At 37.9% G+C, this 25,810-nt stretch overlaps 1 protein-coding gene across 23 annotated transcripts in view; it reads left to right on the forward strand.

The window, feature by feature from the left end:
• DLG2 (discs large MAGUK scaffold protein 2) overlaps positions 1-25,810 on the forward strand; it is a 2,052,576-nt gene that overhangs the window by 1,410,069 nt on the left and 616,697 nt on the right. For all 23 annotated transcript variants that reach the window (XM_044258404.1, XM_044258405.1, XM_044258399.1 and 20 more), the window contains one exon: positions 14,997-15,047. In XM_044258404.1, the coding sequence (XP_044114339.1) occupies positions 14,997-15,047 (51 nt within the window). The remainder of the gene's footprint in view (positions 1-14,996; positions 15,048-25,810) is intronic.

Below are 25,810 nucleotides of genomic sequence, written 5' to 3' on the forward strand. Positions count from 1 at the left end.
ACATTTCTCTGTCTCATTTTGTCTGCCTCTCTGTGTCTGTTTCTCTGAGTTAAGAAATTTAGCTTTGTCTTTTGCTCTTGGACAGTAGTGGCTTTATAGAGAGGAGGTCCTGGAATGCCCTGCAGTGCAGTGTCACCTGTTCACCAGAACCTGGTATTTCAGGACAACTTCCTATGTGTGCTGCTCCCACCGTGTTATTGTGTCTGAGTCACTATTCCTTTCAGTCCAGTTGTCTTCACTGACTCCCTGTTGTGAGCTGGGCTTGCTCTCTGTGGTGTTAGTGGGATCTAGGCAAGCCAACTCTGAGGGTATGTGCCTGTGGGGGAACTTGGAAGCAGGACAGTAGTGTTAGCAAAATTTACACTGCACCACTGCTCCTATGCCAGATCCCCAAAGCTCTTGGCAGCCAGGCACCCCAGGATGTGAGGCTGGGCATGGAGCACATCCTTGGCTGGAGGTGTGTGGTTAGTATGATTCGTGGCAATGGCCATGCGTCCAGAAGCTGGGTAAGGTGCATGTGACAACCAAATTTGCTCTGAGCCCAGGACTGAGGCTAACAGGCTTGGAGTCAGTGAGTCCTCGGGACTCATGGGATGGATGCACTGCTGGCAGGTTAGGTAGCAAGTGTCTGTGCAGCCCCACCTCTTACAGGTGGCTCTGTATTTATGCTGGGCAGTGCAGGAGGAAAATGGAGCCTCTAGCTTCCTCATTTTTGGAGAAGTGTCCGAACACACTCCAAAACTGATATGCATAGATCTGTCTCCTATTTCTTCCCCCTCCTCCATCATTGTTCCAACTGCCATTTTTATGTTGCTTCTCTGTGCAGACTGCAATCTCTTCAAGGTGTCCACCCAGCTGTCAGTCACCCTCTGGGCTCACTCAGTGCTGAGTCAGATGATGTTTCAACCTCCAAGCTCTAAGTCCCACTGGTTTTAAAAACTTAGGAACTTGGCCCCTCTGGTTTTTAAAGCCAAACATTATGGGGATTAATCTTCCTCATGTGAGCTCCCGGGTGTGAGGTCCCCTCTCTCTGCCCTTTCCCTGAGCAAGGTTCCGTCCATTCTGCAGCCAGCCTCCCTCCCACTTTCTAACCTTCCCAACCCTTCAGATGCAGCTTCATTGCTATATTTAGTCATAGAGTTCTGCCAGTCTTCAAATTGCTTTCTGGTTTATTGCCTTGGATGTGTCTGATATCTAGTTGAAAATGTGGGACAGGGAGAGCTCAGCATCCTCTTTCAAGTTTTTATCTGCTAATTCCAACATCTGAGTGCTCGCTTCGGCAGCACATATACTAATTCCAACATCTGAGATCCCTCAGATACAATTTCTATTTCCTGCTTTTCTTCTTGTGTATGGGTCATACTTTTCTTAGCATGTCATATAATTTCTTTTTAAAAATAAGCCTTATAATAATATGTTAAAACAACTAATGATTCTGATTTGTCCATCTCCAGTTGTTATTTCTTTTTATTTTGGGGGGTACATTTAATCACATATATGGGCAAGATTTACAGAGTCTGTCTTCCCTGCATTGTTTAGCTGCTGATGTCTCTTTTGAGTTTTTGTTGTTGTTGTTGTAATTTCATTGTTGTTGTTGTTGTTCTTCTTCTTCTTGAATCCTAGCTTCCTCTGGTTGCCTCTGGATTAGCATAGCTTACTGGTAGGCCAATTATTGGCCAGAGGTTATATTTAAACACCTTGTGCCAGTAAGGCACAATTACCAATGGGTTTGCAAGTGGGTTAGGAAATGTGTTCAAACTCAAGCAGTATACAAGTCTGTCTGAAATTTTAGTCTTCAGTAAACCTTATTATAATTCCTCTGCATATGTGAAAGGTCTCACACTCAGCCAGGAATGTGTAGATGACTAGGACCTTCTTCAGTCTCTACAGTATCTGAATGACCCTGCATGTGTACTCAGTGTTCCAATCTGGGAGTGATATGTTAGAACTATTGATTTGTTAGAACTATCAAGACCTTCCATGACTCATTCCACAGGTCCCCCTGTTAAATTTCTGGCTTTTCTAGACAGTTGGTAGCTTTCACCAACCAGTATTGCTACCTTAGGCTACTGCATTGTTGACTTTTCCTGATATTTGCCACGAAACCATGATTATTTTCAACACCTCTGAGCATGAGGTTTTCACATATGCTGGTTCAAACAAAATTGTCCCTCTCCAGTGGTGGCAAAGATGCTGATTTTCATAGCTTAAGCTTTCTCTACCCTGGTAGAACTGTGGTACCCACAGAATTTGGGGGAAGGGGTGTAGGAGCAGCCCAAGGCTACAATACCATAGAGGCCAAGTGTTATTCATGGAGGTTCTGGAATCAAAGTTTTTCAACTTGCCATATGCCTTTAATCAGTTTCCAGAGTCCAGAAATCATTAATTTTGGCAGTTCTGTCTGTTTTCAAGTTGTTCTTTGGGGAAAAGATTTGCCAAGCTCTTTATTCCACCATGCTTTAAGAACAATGATGAATATAATAATAACACTTACCATGTGCCAAATACTGTTCAAAGTACTTGACTAATTATAGTCACTTATACTAATTTACTTATTCACTCTAGGAGATTATGAATCCTATTTCACAGATGAGGAAACTAAGGCAGACATCTCAAAGCTAGTAACTAACAGAATCAAATAAGGAAATCTGACTCTAGAATATGTATCTTGAGCACTCTGCTTTATCACTTAATTTAAAACTTCTAACAGCCTTATTGCAGTAAATAAAAATAGTACAGTAGTCCCCCATTAGCTGTACAAATATGTTCCTAGATGCCCAGTAGATGCCTGAAACCACAGATAGTACCAAATGCTATATATTCTTTTCAAATATATATACCTATAATAAAGTTTGATTTATAAATTAAGCACAGTAATAGATTAACAATTAATAACAAAATAGAACAGTTATAATAATATACTATAATAACATTTATGCGAATTTGTCTGTCCCCCTTTCTTTCTTGAAATGTTTTACTGTACTCACCCTTCTTCTTGCAATGATGTGAGATGATAAAATTCCCTTGTGAGGAGTGAGACAAGGTGAATGATGTAAGCATTGTGATGTAGGGTTAGGCTATTACTGACCTGACTCTATGTCAGGAGGAAGATCATCTGCTTCCAGATGGTGGGTGACTCTGAGTAACTGAAACCATGGGAGATGAAACCATGGGTAAGGGGAGAATATCCTACCTTATATTACTGAAGAGGAACTGAAGCTATACATCTTCTCTAAAGCCACAAAGTTAATAAGTAGCCAATTTAGGATTGACATCTGTGTCTAATTGAATCTAAAGTCTGAGATGGTAACCAACACATTATTCAATCAGGGAGAAAGATCCACATAGGTATTCTCTAAACAGCGAAACAGTACTAGCACAGCCTGGCCTATGTACCTGTGTGTGCACTGTCTATGTGTGCATGGATATATGTAGGAGAGCTAGGAAAAGAAAAGCAGGGATTGCAGTGGCATTAAATGGTTTTTTAGAAGGGTTGTTTTGGAAGGATAAATAGGAATTACAGAGTGAAAACATGGCAAGCGAGGACATTCCAGGCAGGGTCATCAAGGAAAGTGATAGGTTGGTGAAAGTCTGATTTTAATTTCCTTGCATATCTTCTCTCTGCTCTACCATGTTTGATTCTTCATGTTTTCCAGCTGAGATTTACTATCTGATTAATATTTCTTTACTATTGCTAAGGTGTTCATGTAATTTATTTCATTTAAGGTAATTGAGAATTCATGCCAGCACCCTTTTGAATCTGTCTTCCTCTTCTGAGAGGGTATTAAAAAAAGAAAAAAAGACTGACCTATGGTTAATCATAACCTGTTTAGAGTTTATACCATTCGTATTCTAGTTGGCAGTGTCCAGAGATTGATTTACTGCATCCAACCGAGAGCTCCCTGGTGTGACTAAAGATTGTCACGGCCACAACTTAGTATGCATGACCCTTCTTAAAATTTAGGAGCTATCATAAGAAGCACTAATATAGATACAGAAACTTGAACTTTCAATTTTTTCTTTGAAAAATATATTGTTTGTACCTTTTTCCACTGTAGAATTGAATCTAACAGTCTTCTGTACTAATTCAAGACTTGTAACTCAAGTCTTCTGTAGGAATATTGAGCACACTTGATCTATATATATATATCTTGATTTTTATAAACATTATTAGCAGAGCAATTTTGAGCAAATACTTTACCATCTCTAAGCTCTTTACTCATGTGTAAAATTCAGTAATAGTATTATCTACCCACATGGGATTGTTGTGAGTTGCAATATAATAATGTATCTAAAAGTAGTATGTAAATGATTAATCTTGTTAGTGTAATTTGGGAAAAGATGTATATAAACAACTTGAAACCTTACAATTTCCACATTTTATCAACTGGTGAAGGTGTATGTGGGGGGGGTAGGTAGAAACAGAATTAATAATTTGCTCTTTGTTATGATCCTAAAGCACTTCAAAAAAGGTAAAATAAAGTAAGTAGCAGAATGCTTTCCCTTAGCGTCTGTTCCAGAAAGATAGATCTGACATTTTTTTTTTCATAATAAGCAGATCAAAGCATTTTTCCGGAATCATACAACTAAAGAACTTTTTCATGTGATCTAGATGAAATAGCAGAAGAATTAGCAGGGAAGTATAGCTCTGTAGATTTTTTCCAAGGTTGTGAAGATGATGATGTGCTTTTAAAATCAGATAAAAAGAGATCATATGAGCTAGCAAAGAACGTGGGGATAGTCACTCAATATATATTTGTTGATGGATGGAGTTATCTTGAAGGATGCCAAAAGGGTGACATAAATTCAGAAGAAAAGAGAGATAGTTTATTGTTGGCAATATCTGAAGTAAAATGATGAGAGGGAAATTAAGGCAGTTCACTCATTTGGAAACTGACTGTGGTGAGGAGGACTTTTAAAGACAGAGGGATTTGAAAGATTTACAGCAAATCAGAATCCCTTAATGTAAGGTTCCATTAATTTATTTCTTCGGTAACTGTTTATGAAATGATTCTATAGACAAGTCATTATGATAGGTGTCACAAGAGAAAAAAATCAAAGATAGTGCCTCATCTAAGCAAGAGGACTGTGTATCAGGAAAGGTAAAATACAGCATAAGGTGTTGGATCTTGAGGAAGAGCACAGTATAGTGTAGTACTATATTATTATACTGTAGTACTATATACAAGTACTATACTTGTACTACACTATATACTTGTACTATATAGTACAAGTTCAGTATAGTATAGTACAAGAGGGACTGTGCTCTGTGTGGTCAGGGAGAAAGACTAGTGTTTAATATTAGACATCCCTGATTCAAGCATTAGATACTTCCATCCTTGCCTCCCTCCATATAGGCACTCGTTCTTTAATTTCTTCCAGCAAATTTGTATTGAGAACACATTTCCCATCACTAAGTGATGAGAAGGATGAAACAGTCCTCATTTCATGTTACTTAAAACTGTATAAACTTGGTGAAATCACTTACCTTAAGAAACTTGGCTTAATGGTAAAATTAACATTAAAATGTCTCACTCTCGGTGTTATTTTAATTATTAAAGCAATTTATGATAGTCCCTGGCATGTAGTAGATACTTAACGGAATGTGGTGGTGGTGGTGGTAATTATTTTCTTTAGGATTTTTTTTAGCATTTTTGTGGGGGCAATTTAGAGAAATAGGATGGTAATTTCTAGGAGATTTCTAGGAGATTGTTAAGAAAAATCTTTTCAACTTTATGAAAGAGAAAGCCTTATGTTGACAGTAATAGAAGCTTTTCATATCCCCACATAGAATCTCACTTCATGAGGACAGAGGCTCTGTCTTTACTATTATATCCCTAGGACCTAACACACTAATATAGTACCTGGGAAATCCTAGACATTTAAGAATATTTTTTCTAAATTAATTGAGATTTTAATAAGCATATATTAAAATAAAGACATTTAGTGTGTACTGTGTGACATTAATAAAGATACCAAAGAGAAGAGTTGCTTTATACAACTTCAGCACAATTACTGGGCTCAAAAATGTTTTTGAAGGTAAGAAGCAGGGTCAGTAACTACAAAGGTAGATTGGGAAAAACTGGTGGGTGGTCTGAAATGTTCTTTAGTGATAAAGAAAAATTACTTAAAGCTACTTATACAGCATTATTAAATGACACACTGCTTTTTTGAAAGGTAGCTCCGGGAGTGCCTGGGTGGCTCAGCCAGTTAAGCATCTGCCTTCGAGTCCTGGAATTGAGCCCTCCTTTGGGCTCCTACTGCTTCTCCTTCTCCATCTGCCTGCCACTCACCCTGCTTGTTCTGTCTCTCTTTCTCTCTCTCAGTCAAATAAATAAATAAAAATCTTTAAAAAAAAAAAAAAAAAGGTAGCTCTCAAAGGATATGAAAAATAGATTGATATTGAAAAAAATGATCTGGACAGAAATGTTTTTTAGGAAGTTATAATGATGGTATTAAGAAAGTAATAGTTTAGAACTTGAAATAGAATGTTAGGTATTGATCACAAAGATAAAGGACACATATGAAAAAGAGGATTCCTGGGGCTCCCGGGTCTCCTGGCTGGTTCAATAGGTAGATCATGCAAGTCTCGATCTCAGAGGTTGTAAACTCAAGTACCACACTGAGTGTAGAGGTTACTTGAAAAAATAAAATCTTAAGAAAAAAAAAAAAAAGAAAGAAAGAAAAAGGATTCCCTTAACCGATATAGAGAATAGTCTGGAGGAAATGATGATTATAATTGAGCATGATTAGTCCTGTCTCAGACTTATTAAGACGGGGTGACATCAGGGCATTTACTTAGAAAATAAAAGTTAAGGGGGATTGTATAACAAAAAGAGACAGACTTTGGCAAATGCTCATACCCGGCAGGAAGAAAGGAAACAGATAAATGCAGTGGACAGAGCAGTAGGGAGGAAACCAGTAAGGATATCAACTGTGTGACAGAAGGAAAGGGGAGTTTCAACTGGTGATCCCTCCAGAGTGCCAAACACTGTAAGAAAGCCAGGGAGGCTGAAGGCTGGGAAAAGATCATTGTATTCAAATGGGGGAAGGTCTTCACGGATCCTCTGCTTTTGTATGGTGGTAGAAACAAGATTGCAAACGAGATTGAAGAGAGAAATTGAGGATGAACTGGGTGAATTGATATTCTGCCTCTCATTATAATCGTATTATACCCAAGAGAAAGAGGAAATATTCTTACTATCAGCTCACATCACTGTATTTGTAAAGTCTCTTATGGTTCAGCACTCACTTTTTTGTTGTAACTCTAAATCTTTTGGCATATGTTTGAGCTCTTGATTCTCTTGGACACATCTTACAATTGCAAAGTGTTTTATTTATGGGGATAGTCAAGTGAGGGAGGGGGCTTGATGGTGGGTCATGATGTCTTCACAACCATTCATCGGTATGTTCTTAACACCATTTACTGCTCTCAAACAGCATGTTTTAACTTGTGAATATTTAAAGCCCCAAAACAAAACAGCATACGTCAGATGGGAGCCAAATGAAAGCATTAAAATTACCTATTACTACTCCATCCAGCAAATGTTGCAAAGCTGGGGAGAAATTGGCCATGTCCAGATCAGAAGCAAATCCAGTTCTGAACTAAGTACTGTATTTTTCCTTCTTTACAGAAGCCTTTAATCAAGACCACATTATATCTATCTATGTATTATCTATCTATCTCTCTACCTAGAGTTTCTTCTTATACATGTAAGAACCCTAAGCTATTTTTCTTGATTTTTCTTGACAAAAAAGAAAATTTGTCACATTATTACAGGTGAAAATCTGTTTAATAATAATGATTTCTAAAAAAAAATCCATGATTTCTAATTAAATGAAAACACACATATTAATTATTGAGTCTTGGAACCATTTTTAGACCCAAAATTCTGTGTTATAAAGTCTTAACAAAGGCAGAGGGAGTAACAGAAACAAAGGAAAATTGTTTAAGAATGGAAAAAGTTGTAGGATACTGATTAATTTTTTCTCTTTGGTGGATGCTATGATTTAGCAGTTCACTGAGCTCAGAAATTTAATTAAGATTAGAAGTTTTAACATGAAATCAGCGTTTACTGGTAGATCACAAGTAGGTGAATAATAGCAATAGTGGTCCTACCAAAACTAGAATCTTGACTAAGAATGTCAATAATTATTTGTATAGTTTGTATTTATTAAAAGTAAGAAGTAATTACTATGATTAGCTTATTTTCAAACTGCATATTCTTAAATGAGTCTCATTATAACTGAATAGTATTTCTAAAATAACCAAATCCATCCATACCTTAGATTAAAACAGATCCTCTACAAAGCTTAAACTGAATTTTTTTCCTTGCTGTTTAAACAATATCTATACACAAATATGTATAACACATAAAAATATGAATTCTAACAGCTTTTAAGTGACAAAACTGGTATTGGAATTCGAATCTTTTGGATCCCAGAACCTAAGCTTTTTATTTCTATGTGATAATTCCTCTTAGTATGAATAGAGGGCACAATTTTAGGCAGTAGAGACAGTCTAGGAGAAGGAACATAAGTTAAAGGAAGTGATGGACTGCTTAGTTTTGTGCTACATACCTTGAGCTTTGTCTAATGATACTCTCCTTCTGATTAGAGTTTCCATGTGGATTGAATGACTCTCACTTTCTCAGTATTTGATTGTTTTTCATCCCTTCAGCAGAGACACTTAACGTTAAGTGTGACAAAAAGATAGAGATAATGTACATCAGCCTTCAGTTCTTTCTTTTAGATTGAGGTAGAGCAAAACTGCCTTATCTTTTTCCCCCCTTTTTCAAAGAGGCAAAGCTACTTTTTATTTCTTTTAAAAGTCTCCAGAAGAGTTCAGCCTTAGGGAAGTGTGTGCCAATAGAATAACATAATGGTCAAGACTGGGCAAGACAACGTTAAAAAGAAAATATAAGAGGGAGCAATGAAAGATTTCAAGAAAGTTCAATGGAGGTAATATTCTGAGTGAAGGCCACGCTGAACTGACTTGGGAGAGAAAGCTATGATTCCTCTTCACAAGGGAGTACATCTTAGATGGATTCAGGAAAGAGATGTTTAGGTTAAAAAAAAAATTAGTCGATTTTGTAGAAGAAAGCAAGTTTATTTGCTTATTAAGTTATATTTTATATTACTCGGGAACTTAACAAATATTCAATAATTGATCATAGAAGTTTTGTGAACCTTGCAGATTACTAATCCACAACTAATTAAAATAGCTCTCACTGTTGAAGAGTTATTACGTTTCAGGTAGTTGATAATGTATAATCTCATTTATTGCTCCCAAAAACTTCATGAAGAGGATTGTGTAATACTATAGCTAAATGTAATTTCTTTATCACTTAAGGTGTATACCAAATATTTTACACCAATTATCTAATATTCACAATGTCCATATTAGGTACTTGTTAGTGCCATTTTGCACGTGAGAAACTTAAGGTTTTGGGAGATTGAGGAAATTGACTACATTTGCATATCTCATAAATATTAGAACTAGGATTCAGATCTGTGTCTTTTTTTCTTTTTAACTCTGGAAACTATCTTACCTACTAAACATAATAGAATGTATATAGGAGATTCAAGTGTAAAGAGCCACAAAGCATCCTGATGTGTTTGCTGTAATAGAGCTCCAGTAGGAAAGGGGGATGACCATTGGCAACGTACTAAGATGAATACCAACAAAGGGTATGTGTATGTGTGTGTATGTGTTGTAGACTACCTGGGGAATCTGATCATGATTGCAACTCTGCGGAAGGGACTCCTGAGAAGGACTGATATCAAACAAGAGGATATCTAAGCTGTGAATCTTAGGTCCTGGGTCCTGTAGGAATTGGATCTCCCTTTGAGGCCACAGTTTTCTCTGAGAGCATCAAATTTTACCCACCCCAAAAAATCGCATTCACTGAATCACATGGTCACTGAGCCTCTGTGGGGTAGGCACTGTGTTAACTGCTGCAGCTACAGATGAAGCAGAGTGACGTGGGGCTTTGTCTTGCTCTGCGAGTGGCAAGAAGCCATGAAAACCAGATGCTCCAGCCTCTGTGGTCATCGCATCCCCTCCCAAAGTCCAACAGCAACTTTATATGAAAAACCACAATATTTGGAGATAAGTCTTGCTTACTGCATCATGTTTATTTTTAATAAAGGGCAGAATTAGTATATCATATTATATCCTACTAGGGAATCATATATATATAGATATATGTTATATATCATATATTTCCATACATATACATATATACAACAAACAGTCCTTCCATGTGGCAACAGTGGAGTTGTGATTCTAGTTCATCTCTCTGTTTTATATATTGGATACCACACTTCTCTGAGGCCTTAGTATGTTTGGTGCCTCCTTAAGAACTGTACATTTAGTGACAATAGGGATTATATCTTAAATCTCTATTTTTTCAGTACCTGTCACACCACTTGGCACATCATGCATGCTCAATAATTGTTCATTGAATGGAATTAGGTTTAGTTTTAAGAAGCCGGTCCTTTGATATTACTGTATTGGCACTCATTATAATATGGAATATAGAGTTGTATAAACATTTATTTATCCCAGATTTTAGGTTGCTGTTAGCCTTAATGAAATTACATGTGTAGCAAAGAACAACAAAAAAAAAATTGTGGAAAAGTCATTTCTATAGATTCCAATTAAATTCATTAAAACATGAAATTAAATTAATTTACTTAAATTAAATAAATTAAATTAAAACATGAAATAGCCCATGTACATTATTCATGAAAGACCTCATTTCAGAAGATAAAAATACATCTCAATTAAATTATATGATCACCTGGGCACTGGAGAAGAAGGAAAAAAAAAAGTGTGATATCATTCAAAGTTCATGAATTTATACCTTTAAATACCAATTTTGAATTTGAATGGGTCACTCTCTTAACTTCTGTAGGATGCCAAAAAGGCCACATGCCCAGAACAGTGCAGGACAACATGTGGCATCATTATAATTTTCTAGCCCCCATAGAAACTGCCCAGCTGTCACCACAGAACCATGAGGTTCAGGAAAATCAAGTCTTTGAAGAAAAAAAATTTTCAAAACCAGGAAATTCCCTCTATCTCTGCAAAAATGTCAACCCTCTCATTTTTCTAGCCTTCAGTGATCAATGCAGGAGATGGGAAAATTTGAACCTAGTCCACATAGCTGTCCAGGCCCCAGACTGTCAGGTGCATGAAACATGGCCTGGGGACTTAAGTGTCTCCAGAAATGTCACCGGTCAAGAGCAACAACAACAACAAACGCATGTGGCAGAACTCTTTTCAGGAAGAGAGTCTTGTGAATTTAAAGACATGCATTGGTAAACTGATTGGAAATCAGGGAGAGCACCAAGGCAAGCTCAGGCAACAGCTGGTCTGTAAGCCCCCAGAAGATGATGGGAGCTCATTCACAGCATATGGTTTTTGGTTTTTTTCTGGGCATTCATGAAATTATGGCGAGGAGACAATTACTGCCTGTACTTCTTGTCTCTTTACCAAGAACCACTCCTCTAACTAAATACAGAAAAAATTATTCAGAGAATACTGTATTGGTATACTCATTTGAAAAGTCACTTAATTTTCAAGAACATCACAACCCACTCTTATCTTCTTCTGATTAAATGGAGGTACACTGGGACACCTGGGTGGCTCAGTCAGTTAAGTGTCTGGCTTCACTCCAGGTCATCATCTCAGGGTCCTGGGATGGAGCCGTACCTCCTGCTCCTTGCTCAGCAGGAAGCCTGATTCTCCCTCTTCTTTTGTCTCTCCCTCTGCTTTGTGCTGTCTCACTCTAGCTCTCTCTCAAATAAACAAATAAAATCTTTTTTAAAAAATGGAAGTATACTTAGCCATGCTTTATTTTTATTTTATTTTATTTTTATTGTGTTATGTTAGTCACCATACAAGACATCATTTCGTTTTTAGTGTGGTGTTCCAGGTAGACAACACGCAGTGTTCCATGCTTTCTATCCCTTCCCCCAAGGTTTTTGCCCAGAGAGGCTGCGAGATTTCTTGTCTCAGGTGTCCTGAGGCCGAACAGAGATCACACTGCCCTAGTGATGACAGAATAGACAACAGGACCTCTTAAATGGCTTTCCTGAACTCCCACATTGGCTCTTGTGATACCATGTTTTAAATGTTCTCGATTCACAGTGGAAATCTTGCCTCAGCTATGCTAAAAACCTTTCATTCCTCTATAATTTCACTAAATCCTGTTGTAGTCACAAGATTCTTTTTTTGAGTATAGTCGAAATACAATTTTACATTAGTTTCAGATGTACAACATAATAATTCAACGATTCTCTATGTTATGCTATGCTCACCACAAGCCTAACTACCATCTGTCACCCTACAAAGCTATTATTAATAATAATACCTTTGACTCTATTCCCGCTGCTGTACTTTTTATCCCTGTAACTTAGTCATTCTGTAACTGGAAGCTTATAACTCCCACTCCCTTCACCCACTTTGCCCGTCCTCCCTCCCCAATTTCTTTCTGGCAGCCAGGAGTCTGTTCTCTGTATTTATAGCTCTGATGCTTCTTTTTGTTTGTTCATTCATTCATTTTGGTTTTTAGTTTTCATATCTAAGTGAAATCATATGGTATTTTTTAAGGTAGCAATGATTGTTTTTATTGTTTATTCACAGATTAAACAGAACAGCTGGGTTAGTGAGTTGCTGAATATTTTATTATACTCAATTGAGAAGTCTATTATTTCTTTTTTTTTATGTTTTTTTTTAAAAAAAAAAAAAACAAGGATCCATCCCAATCTGGATGGCATCATCTCTTCTTATGAAGACATCCTGGATCCTAGGGAATTAGGCACCTGCCATGACTTGTTGAGGTTGAAAACTAAAGACCCATGGAGGCTGTAAACCTCCCACAGTTTGACGAGGGATCTTTTGAGTAGCACTCGGGGTATGTATCCATAGTGTGTATAGGAACTGAAGTCAGCATACATGATCATAGATTTGTTAAGCAAACATTCGGAGAGACTCCACTAAGGACTCCATGCTGCATGCCACAAAGGACTTTTGTCTTTTAAGAACTTTTTTTTAAAAGATTTTATTTATTTATTTGATAGTAAAACAGAACACAAGTAGGCAGAATGGCAGGCAGAGGCAGAGGGAGAAGCAGGCTCCCCACTGATCAGGAAGCCTGACATGGGGCTCTATCCCAGGACCCTGAGATCATGACCTGAGCCGAAGGCAGATGCTTAACCCACTGAGCCACCCAGGCGCCCCTTTTAAGCACTTTCTAACAGCATTTCTTTCAGCTTGAGCCCTTAGAATTCATTATCACAGGTTTGTTTTTGTTTCTTTGAAGTTGTTTTTGTTTTTTTGTTTTTTTCTCCCCACTGTTCAGCGCTTTGATAATATGAAGGGCTTCACTCCAGAGAAGTCACTGAAGCAAAGAAAAGCTTCACAGAGCCATACTGCAAGAATTAAAACATATCACATGAATTCAGCCTTCCTTTTCTGTCTTCCATCAAACAAAAAAGGAATTAATATGGAGATGCACCCATACAGGGACTTTGAATTTTGTTTTGTTTTTACACATGAGGAACAAAAACCTCCATAAAGCCACCAAAGTTTCCTAACATCATCAAGTCCTCATCTATGAGTCATTAACTTGCTGAAGCCCAGAAAATCACATTTGGTTTAAGGCTGTTTGATAATGTAGTAACACAGTAAAATGCGATTTACCAATTAGCTCACGTAATTAGAAAATCAGAAACATGCTCTAAGTGGCTGGTGGACACACATAAGTGAAGTCTATCGTCATTCTTTATAGCTGTTGATTATAGTTACAATTACACCTTCCACTGATGATACTGCATCCAAGTACCTTATGGAAGAGAATTCACAAGTACCTATGTTTACAAATCCCATAAATAAATGAATACTGAGTTCAGCCAGTCATTCTTTCTGTCCTCTTTTCTTTCCTTCACCAATTATTTCTTGCCAGATTTGTTTAGCAATAGGGTATCTGGTCCTTGCCTTTATAGAGATCTCAGTCTCCAAGAACTATGTTTAAATTCTTCTAAGGAAGGAAAAGTCAACTGGTTAAGACCCTACAAACGTGATGGTGGTTAGAAATTTGTCTTTCTAGAGGATCCCTAAATGCTAATGATGCTGCCGAGACACGTGTAAGAAAAAAGACACAGCCAGCCCAGGAATTTTCTCGCTCAGAGGTTTTTGCTTGGCTGGAAGGGACTCTGTGATGAGAATGGGGATTAAATATTTGTTAGATTATTTTAAAGCTGCTCTTCATCTATTCTGTGTGCATTCTGTTGACATCAAAGACATATGTGATCTGTTGCCTGGCTATATTTAAGTATTTCTCTCTGTAAATTCATATCAGTGCAAGAGTTGTTTAGATGGTTAAAGCTTTCTCACTAGGAATTTCAAACATGTCCTACTTTATTCTCTTCTTGCTGCTACTGAAGTACATGAGCGTTGTTATGTTACATGGTCCAGGACTTCCTAATAAATATAACGAGGATAATGGGGATGAATTACCTGAGCTTGAGCAATAAAGAAAAGGCATTTCTTATCTGACATGATTATTCTGAATGCTATTTTTTGGCAAAATACGACATAAGTATGTGCTGCCTTTTCCACTGACTTTTTAAGGTCATAGTTTCATTTTCATTCATGGAAATTTTAAAAGATATTAGGAAATTATTTCCCTTGTAAATGTAACATTGCCCCTATGTGGTTTCTTCTTTGTAACCTTGCAATGCATATTTTGTATTGTTCCCTCTGTCCCAATTATCACATATTCTAAGGAATCCAATAAACTATTTTTTGCAGTTTCACTCATATATTTAGATGATATTTTATTTGGCTGAAACATACAATCATGAACATTAAGAAAGTGTGGTTTACTCATAGCCAGAATGAAACTTAACCCCAAATGTTGTTTAAAAAGCAGCCGTCTCCTTTTTAATATGTATTTAATCATTCTTTCTTTTTTTCCTACTTACAGGTCAATGGAACAGAAATTGAATATGAGTTTGAAGAAATTACATTGGAAAGGGTAAGAAAAATCCAACAATCCAAAAACCTCAATCTTGCATTTGACATTCTGCATCCTAATGATTATTTTGTGAAATCACACAATTGTGTGTTATACCTTGGAAGTTTCCGACGAGACTCAAAAATATTAATGAAATGCTTGCAGTGGAGGGCACAGAGACAAACAGATCAAATCCCCAGAATAATCCATATGTAAATTGCATTGCCAAGATTTGGAAAAATGAATGAGAAAGTCAGAAATATTCAGTGAGCTAGTATAGCACTTTTTCCTGTTGTTTTCATTATTAACATTTTGTTATGCATTTTTAGATACAGTACAAAACATTTTCATTTATATAATGTTAATGCTATCTCACAACTACCATTATCATGCATTTTTTAGTTTAAAAAAAGTAATGCATTTTAAAGACACCCTCATGGAGAAAAACATAGCAATCCTGTAGATCTCTGCAAGTATGTTATTAAGGCCTTTGCAAAGCTTTGACAAATTAGGAAATTTCTAGGTTACAACCCTAATCTATAAAAGTATTTTGCAAAATGGTAAGAGAAAGACCAAAAACCACCTAGAAAAAATATGACCAAAAGACATTAACAGGACATTCATCAAAAAAGTAAAGGCTAATAATACATGAAAACTTGTTCAACCTTATTAATAAACAAAGAAAACAGTGATGTTAAATGGTTTTTATCTGTCCAATTGGCAAAATTTAAAAGAAAGGCTAATATTCACTGCCATGGAGTGGCTCTAGAAATTGTAGAAGTAATTTGGAAAAATGGATCAAAAGCTTTAAAATGGGCACACTTTTTTGACTCAAAAATTATACTTATAAAATATATAAAGCTATAAAGAATGCTTATATTGGTATTTATAATAGTGAAGATTTAAAAAGTCAAATGTTTAATAATACATTATTATATTCCAAATAATAGAAAATCATATTAAATTATATTATAATAGTATTTTAAGAATATTTAAACATAAGAATGGAAGGCCTAACAAAGTTATCTTACCAAATTAAAAAAAATAAATTTTATAATGGTATATAAATATAATCCCATAAGTACCAACATGTATAATTTGCATTTATAAGTATACACAGAAAGCCTGAAAGGATCTACATTAAAATGTTAACTCTTGTTAAGAATTTTGGATAATTTTTTTGTTTCTTCTTTTCATTTGCATTTTTTGCTAAATATTCCATAATAAACATATAATTCATTTATGATAAATAATAAATAATAAATTTTTCTAAGCTGTTCCATTCAAGTATGAATTGAGACTCTAGACCTGCACGTAAACATGTATTTCCTTTTAAGTTTACTGATTATTCACTTTCCTGAGTCAGAGAATTTTTCATTCTCAGCCAAATTTTTATTGAGCATGAGTGGTTTTAAAAGGAAATTTACATTAAAAGTTAAGTGTTTGACAGATGTGTTCTTTAAAACTTCCATTATGAACTTTGGTTAAATTTTAATGGCATGCTAAATGGAGAAAAATGAGGCTTGTGGAAAATTAGCCCAAATGAAAAAAGAGAACACATTTCTCCTACTAAAACACTAATCTTCTCTCTAGGACTGGCAATATAATTTGCAGAGCACAGTGTAAGTTGAAAATGTGAGGCCCTTGTTTAAAAATTATTAAGAATCAAAAAAGAGGTCAAGACACAGGCATTAAGTGCCACACGACTTTTCGTAAATGCAGGTGCCTGTTCGACGGCACAGATCTCACACTCATGGAGTCACCCCTTCTCTCTCCCCACACGCCGTCATCTTCAACATGATACTGTTTGGTTATCCTGATTCTAGAAGGCAGAAAATTGAAGCTCACTTTGGTGCGAGGTAGAACATTCAGTGGGAGTGAAACAGCTGTGTGCTCTAGGCTGTGTTCGGACACTCCCTTGCCTCAGGATCTGGTAGTGGTCATCTCACCTCCTGCCCTTGGAGTCTCAGTCACACTCTGAACCTCATCACTGCCATGAGCTATACCGGCTCCCCAAACCTCTGTCAAGCATCGTCTTTGTTGAACACGACCTCTTTTCCGTTCTTTTCATTTATTCCAGTACCACCCCCCTCAAAAAGTCTTCCAACTCCACTGGGACCTGGAATCACCAATTTTACCATTTCCCTCCAGTTTTCACCTTTCCTACACCCACCCCACCCCCACCCACCATACTCCAAGTCTCCCTCTCACAGGCTTTTAATATGCCTTCTCCTCTCTCCCCTTCCGTGCTCCAAGAGCAAAGCCTCAGCCCTCCATGCCAGAGCCTGGGCAAATGAATGGGTCTAGAGAAGCCCTTGTTCACCTCACTTTAATTTTATAGCTATTGATTTCAAGCGAATCTTCAAAGCATCTTAGCAATCTTATACGTTTCTTTAGAAAAATCACTCTCTCATTCTCTGGGACAACAAATTCACAACTTATTTGCTCTTCTCAAATCTCAAACACCCCCAACCTCATACTCAGTCTCAGCGGTTGACCTCTCTTCCTGTTTCTTTGAGAAAACCCAAGTAGTCACAGGGAGAGCACCTCACCTTCCTGCCACCAGCTCTGCCAGCGTGCTCTCCCTGTTTCAATGGAAGAATGTTCCCTGCTCCTTTAGGAGGTCGGCCTTCACTTGTGACCCACACTCTCTAACCTTTTGTCTGTTTAAGGACTCTGCTTCTGTACTTGTCTCCTCTCTCTCTCTCCTGCAATATCAGTTTCTCTCTCACTTTTCCCCCTGGATAAATTTAATACAGACATGATGTAATATCTCTCCTTAAAAAAGAAAAAAAAAGTCCTCTAGCAATGGAATAATATAAGAAAAAGCAAAACAAAACAAAATGTCACTTGGCCCAGTGTTCCCCTCTTCTTATTGTTTCATACTTCCAGTTTCTTTACCAAAAAGCTAGGAAAGCTGTCCGTTTTCAATAACACTTTATTTAACATTTTATTACTTCATTTTCTTATTTTAACCAAGTTCATTATTTTCATCAGTAGTCCTACAACCATCTTCATCAAAGTCTTGACAGTTTCCATCTTACAAAATTCAAGCATCACTTCTCTGCACTGACTTTTCAGCAACATTTGATGCAGTTGTCACTGGCTCCTTCCTTTAAGATGATAATCCCTTGCCTTGCAGGACAAAACATTTCTCCCATTTATTCACCACTTCATCGACACTCTGTCTTCGTTTCCTTGCTGGCTCCTCCTCCAAATGTTGGAGCACTCCAGAAACCCAATGCACAAACCTCTTCTCAACCTCTCCTCATTCCTTCGTGATCTCATCCAGACCCATGGTGTTGAATACCAACTATCAAGTGATGATTCCCAAATCTGAGTTATGATCTCTCTCCTGCATTCCAAATGTGTACAGCTAACAGTCCTGTTGGTATCTATACTGAATATAAAGAAGGTCTTCTAAACTGAGTATGTTCCTAACAGAATTCATGTTTTCCCTGCACTCCCAACCCTGGGGGCAAAAGCTGCTTCTACCCTAATATTTCTCTTCTTAGCTAATTGGTTCTATCAGTTCCCTTATTATTCAGGCCCTCAAAAAAAGCCTCCTCCAGGAATCTTGCTTAATTGCTCTTTTTCCCTTGGCATCCAGAGCAAGCCTACTGGTGCTGCCATGAAAATGTATTTCAAAATCAATCAAATATTATCACTGACCCTGCTGAAGCCTAGTCCAAACTAGTATCATTCCCATGCCTGGACCCCTGTAGTAGTTTCCACTTCTGCCCTACTCCTCAAAGTAGCCAGAGTAATCTTTGTCAAAATATAAACCAGATTATGCCACTTTTATTCTTAAAACCCTCCAAGAGGTGATAATTGTACTCATTATCATCACCTGCAAGACCTTATACAATCTGACTGACCCCTGCTTCCCTCGGTGACATAGTGCCCTCACCACCGACTCCTAGAGCATTTCACACATACTTTCTTGTCATTCCTCCAAAAAGGTCAAGCTTTTCCTACCTTAAAGTCTTTATGTTTGTTATTCTGTCTTCTTGCTAGAATCTCCCTTTGGATCTTTACCTGACTTGCTCTTTTCATCATTAAATATCTGCTCAAATGTCTCAGAAAAGCCTCCCTTGTGCACCCCATTTAAATTCGTACTGGTATCCCCATTGCACTTTTTTCCACTTTCATAGCTTTATTACTTTTTTAATTGCACTTACCAGTATCTGAAATTTATATTATTAATGTATTTATTGCTCAGGTTGTTAATAGCTATATCCTTCCCTAAATATCTGGTATATGTAAATATGTAGTCACTTCTGTATCCAATTTGCCTAGAACATTGTCTGGAATGTTGTATATACTCAGTGAATGTTTGATGAATGAATGAATGGATTATGCCGGCGCTCTACCCCTGCAAATGTGGTGAAGTAGAGACACATGGCCTGCATTGGAATCTTGGCTCTATGACTTACTGGTTGAGTTAGTTTGAACGGAACACTTAACCTTTCAGTGCTTCAGTTTCCACACCTGAAAATGAGGCTGAAGTATTTATAATCTCTCTTCAGGTCTTTATGATGATTAAATAAGTTAATATAAAGGTTTAGGACAGCATGCATAGTTATTCTTCACTTTTCCTTTGTGCTAACATAGTAGGTCTCACAAGTGTTATTTATTAGATCATAATGGAAGCTATTAAAAACATAGCCTCCCAGTCTCAATGATCTCACAAGTCTCATTAATCTAACAATTTCTCTCATATCAATATTTTCCCTGTTACTTTGATGATTGTCAGACATCCAATCCAATAATGAAGTTATGGTTCTTATTATATGCTCTAACAGCTTCTACTTTTTCTATCTTTTAATCTCTATAACATTTAACTTAGGAATAAACTCATCACATTTAGTAACACCCCTATGAAGTGGATATGGCCAACTCCATTTTACATATTAGGACACTGAGGCTCAGAAACTAAATTACTTATCAGAAGTCACAATGTTAGTAAGGGATGGAGCTAGGCTTCAGTGCCGTGACCAACAGATAACCAAAACCTAAACTCATTGCCACTGAGAGTGTCCTCAAAATTAAGTTCAAATGTCATTTCTTCCAAGAACCTTTTCTTGATTTTCCCTCTGGGCAAGGTCCCCTTTATCAATTAACCCAAGCAGAAAACTTCTCACACTAAACAATGAATAAAATATGTCTTTTCCCCTGACCTACGAATTCCTTGACAGGAGGAATTTTATTATAGTGTTCTTTATATTACCATGATCACAGAAAAAGAAAGAGGAAAGGCATTGAATAACTTCAGAACAAGTTGATGAGCCCTCCTCTGTGGCAGCGTTGTTCAGTGCCTTGGCCATTTGCCACACACAGTGAATTCCACATGTGTCTAAGGTACATTTATCTGTCGGGCACAGTCCTTGTTTCTTAAAATTTTATGGCCTGGTAAAGAACACAAATAAGTCAATACACAAAAACCATGAATAACAGAGTGCCGTGCATACCTGCTCCAGAATGGGGTATTTCCCTGAGGCTTTATACCTGAGCTGGCTTAGGAAAGATGAGAGGAAGCAAGATATAGAAAAGGGAGTGGAAGGCGGCCTCTCAGACAGGGAACAGCAGATGCAACTGTTGGAGGACCCCATGGAAAAGTAACATGATTAAGGAACTTCAAATCCAGAATGACTGCACCTCGGGCTGAGGTAGGGCTCCAAGGGAGAGGCCAGGCTAGAGTGTTGGAGAAGGCTGAGAATATAGAGCCCTTAGGTAACATATAGAGGAGTTCAAATTTTATCCCAAAGGCAATGAAGAGCATTTGAATAATTTTAAACAGAAAAGTAACATAATTGGGGCACCTGGGTGGCCCAGTTGGTGAAGTGTCTGACTCTTGATTTTGGCTCAGGTCATGATCTCAGGGTCATGAGATGGAACAGCGGACAGAGGGTTGCACCCTCAGCAGGGAGTCTGCTTTTCTCTCTCCCCCTCTGCTCCCCCTGGTCCCCTGCTCGCACTCTCTCTCCCTCAAATAAATAAATCTTTTAAAAAGTAACATTATCATATTTGTGTTTTAAAAAAGATTACTTTGGCTGTGATATTGGGTATATGTTTCATAGCATTCAGGAGATAATACAGGTATGCCATTTAAGACATAATTTAGTGGCTAAATTCTGCCAATGGTGATAAAGAAGGAGATGATTCAAGACATGTTAAGAATGTTAGAAGAACAGATTCTAATGTTTTATAAGATAGGAAAATGCCAAAAAGATCAGAAAAATCAAAGATACCTAGATTATAATCCAACAAATTCCTTTCATTAACATGGTCTGGGACTCTCAGAAAGGCCACCTGTGATATTTCAAATCTTTTTGTCACCGTAGGCTCTGATGACATTAACAAAGGTAGCTGAGTATAATGTCTATGCCTCTGAGTTATTTATCCATTATTCATGCTTGAAGTTAATAGGTTACGTACCCCCAGTATGACATATCAAGAGAAGCTAGTTTACCTAGCATGGATAATAGATTCTTCATGGCTTTATAACCCTAGCCATCATGCATGTCTGCAATTTAGTATAGATATTGAAGTGACTATATGACTATCTGTCACCTCCTCTGACCCCTTTCCTGACAGCTGCAAAATGTATGATCATGTGGTTCTACTTGAACGTTCAGTCTGATGAGTCAGGGATATTCTTTTGCAGTTAAAAAGAAAAAAAAAATCCAAAGATCTAAGCCATCTTCCCAAGTGTAAACAATTTGTAGGGCAGAGGAAAGTGACTGATTTATTAGACCCTCAACATTCCTACAGATGGACCAAGTCTTAGATGTAAGGTGGGTACACGTGGATTCTGAAGACAGTATTTGTGAACTGCCAGGTAAGAAGTGACCACATAAAGTGTCTGGGGGACTCTCCAGATTCATCCCCGTATCAGATTAATTGGAAAATCATTGGGTGTCTGAATGATTTAGGCCAAATGTGTTTATCTCAAGTAACTGAATTTTCATGAAGATGAAAATTCCAAAATTCAAATGGAATTAAAGGTCTATCACTTCAAATAATGTAGAAGCTTTGGATTTCTAAATTCCTGATTTTCTTCTGGGTGTCCTCAGCTAGTTTCAATTTAATAGTAGCAGGAATAAAAAGCCAGAGTACCAATGATATCTGATGGGATTTCAGCTTTTATATAGTTATCTATAGTACAGTCTTATCCCCATATAATTAATTTTTAATAATCAGTACATTTCTTAAATTCCAAAAATTATGTATGTTCAATTATCAGTGTATATTTTAAGTGTGTTTGAAATACATGCACACTTGTATATTTGTGCCTAGAAACCACATAAACATAAATATGTATTTAAATATAAATTAAAACATTTACTTAATATGTATGAATTTTGATCTGGATTTTGTTGGCGAGATTTGTGGAACAAGAGTAGGTTTCTATAGGCAGTGGAAAGAAGCATAGTCTTTGAACTCAAACCTTATTTGGGATCCAAGATCAGCCACTTTCTTTGTGACCTTGAGCAGGTTACTTAACCTATGAAAGCCTCATTAGTTTTCTCCCTAAAGAATGAGACACTAATATCTATCATATAGCATTATTGTGAAAAGTAGAAATAACATATATATAATACATAAAAGTGTTTATGGAACATCATAGATGTTCAGTAGTATTAGCTACCATAAAGTGTGTACACACACTACACTCTTATGGAAGCCTTGTTTGTTTGTTTGTTTGTTTTTTAAGATGTCACTGCTTCAGGCTTTGATTCAGAGGCTAGGTCAAGTGGCAAATGCTTGCTTCCTCTTTCCTGTGTGTGTGTGTGTGTGTGTGTGTAGCTATATTTGTGGTAAACAATAAGCTGCTTAAGTGATCCCCAGAATGTTCCTATATCCAATTATCAGTATATTCTTTAAGCACGCTGATTGTATAAATGGAGTCTGCTCTTGAGTTTGCAGACAGAGCTTCCCATAGAGTAACACAGTGCTGTTTGTAGCTCTCTCCTTTGTTAGCTAGTAAGAATTTAGTTCCAGGCTAGACAGACAGTTGCAGTGTATTGTTTTATTTTCGATAGCTTCAGGCTATGATATCTGCTTCACATGCCCCAACAGATCCAATAACTTTTGTATTCTGTAATCCCCCACTTCCAGTCTCTACATATGGTACCGTGAGCAGCTGCTATGTCAGACAGAACTGATAGAAGGATCATCCCCCTTTGGGGGAATGGCTCCTCTCCCATTCTAACCATGGCATTCTGGGGACAACTGCCAGTCCTGGCAGCCATCACACCGGGAATTGGTCTAGAGCAACTGATTGGAATTACCCGGTGGGCCAGTAAGAAATAATACTGATACATGAGCCTGGCTGGCCCTAGACCAAATGAGAAAGTACGTCAGGAAAGTGGAGCATGGGACATCTTCATTTTGACAACATTCTTAGTGATTTAATGCACAGTTTAGGGGTTGACACCTGAGACAAAATGAGCCAATAAAAGGTCCCCCTCGGGATTTTTCCCACTAGAGTGTGAGGAATAGAGAGGTGCCTCATTCAACTGTGTAGCAAACCTGGGAGATAGGAGACAGAGGAGGCCTGTGGGTCTCCTGCTGTGTGGGGTCAGCTCATCTAAGAAAAGGAGGCTTCCTGCAGAGAAAGCCAGAGACAGAAAATAAGAGAAAAAGGGAAGGAGGGAGAGTGAGAGAGAGAAGAAGAGGGAGAAGAGGTTGAGAGAGAGAGAGAGAGAGAGAGAACTGGAAGCATTCAGTTCCCCCGTTAGGTCTATCCTAAAGGCATGAGACACCACTCCCTGTCCATTGGCTACATGAGTCTTCCCTTAAATTCTTCTTAGCTGAATTACTTCAAATCAGGCACCTACGACTTGCCAACATTTGCACTTACCCAAATGTATCTTGGTGTTTTAATGGAGCTCTCACTGTGCTGAAGTTGCTGAGTAGGTCCTAGGTGATGGCTAGGCCTGTACTGCCCTAGCCTGTTCTCAAAATAAATGCTGCCTTGCTTAGAGACTTTCCCTTTTCTAAATTCTAGTCCTGTCTCTCACCGCTAAGGTAGGGTCATAAAGCAAAACTCTCCGGTAGAAGAGTGTTGGCAGGTTGCTGTAAGCCGTAATACCCCAAAGCTTACACATACCATCTCCTTTAAAGTAACCCATTACTGTGTTCCAACTCCCAGAAATAAAAGAGCAATAAAAAAAAAAAAAAGTGGCAAGTAAAGAGAATGGCCAGTGACAGGTCTATGAATTTAGGTCTCTACTGTCTAGAAACTTTTCTGATTTGGGAACTAGCAAGCTTTGTACCTGTGGAAAGCAGTCTGCAACATTAACTACTGGACTCAGATGTCAGGGGGTAAAAAAAAAGACTGCTAGATATATAGTTTGCAGTCATTTGAGGGGTCATTAATCTAACTTTTCTTTGAAGATAAGCACCAAAGTCTCAGAATTGAAGAGCTCCTGGTAAATATACCTCAAAAGACTGATTTAGACGAATTGCCACAAAGCTGAAATTCAGCTGCTGACTCCAACTATCTCCATTTTTCTTTATAAGCTCCACCTGAGTTATCTCCCTTTTTTCACCTCACAGACCCTCTGTTAGCTGAGTATTTAGCAAGTACTCCCTTCTAGTTCATTAGTCTGGCCTCAGTGCCCTCATGTCATCTAAACTAGGCAATGTTTTTTCTTCATGAACCACTTGTCACACTGTTATTACCCCCATCTTCCTTTGACATGGCCCCAGATTATTCCATGCATATTTAATGAGAGTGTAGTGGAACTCCTAAACCTAACTTGTTTGGTTTTTTTTTTTAAGAATTTATTTATTTATTTGCCAGAGAGAGATCACAAGTAGGCAGAGAGGCAGGCAGAGAGAGAGAGGGAAGCAGGCTCCCTGCTGAGCAGAGAGCCCGATGTGGGACTCGATCCCAGGACTCTGGAATCACGACCAGAGCCGAAGGCAGTGGCCTAACCCACTGAGCCACCCAGGCGCCCCTAAACCTAACTTGTTTTAAACAAAATCCACACTGGAAAGTCTTACACAGAAATGATAAAACTCTATCATTCCCAAGTTGAGTTTTCTAAGCAGAATAGATCTATTTCTGTGGCATGTACCAACAAGATACAGATGGTTAAGAAACTTTGGCAGGGAGAACCCTCACTAGAGGGTCCCCTGACTGTTTAGGATTATGATGAGGGCCCTCAAAAGTAAAGACCCAAGGAGCAACCAGAAATCACAAATGGATCACTAAATACTAGATCTTGAGAAATGGTAAAAACTGCGTATTTTGGGGCACCTGGGTGGCTCAGTCATTAACCGTCTGCCTTTGGCTCAGGTCCTGATCCCAGGGTCCTGGGATTGCGCCCCGCATTGGGCTCCCTGCTCAGCGGGAAGCCTGCTTGTCCCTCTCCCACTCCCCCTGCTTGTGTCCCCTCTCTTGCTCTGTCTTTCTCTGTCCAATAAATAAATAAAATATATATATTTTTAAACTGGGTATTTTTCTACTTGTAACTAAACAAATTCTAACTGATGTAGCTATCGCAGGAGCAAAAGCAGTCTCAGTAGCCAACTGCCAAGCTCGTAAGCAAATGTAAGCTCAGTCCTTAGTGCTTCTCTTACAGCCACTTCAGCCATCTCCAGAATGATCCCACAGTTCTATGTCCTTACCCAGCAGTAGACAATGTGTTCCTTTGTTAGTCATTTTTCCTCACAAGTGACTGCTGGGACACCCACTGCCCCTTATCTAAGTTGTCCTTTCTAGTCAGTCAGGTTTCTGCTGTACCTTCCCAATGTTGGTTGGACATTTGTTG

This window comes from Neovison vison, chromosome 7, assembly GCF_020171115.1.
Source record: "Neovison vison isolate M4711 chromosome 7, ASM_NN_V1, whole genome shotgun sequence".
NCBI classification, from domain to species: domain Eukaryota; kingdom Metazoa; phylum Chordata; class Mammalia; order Carnivora; family Mustelidae; genus Neogale; species Neogale vison.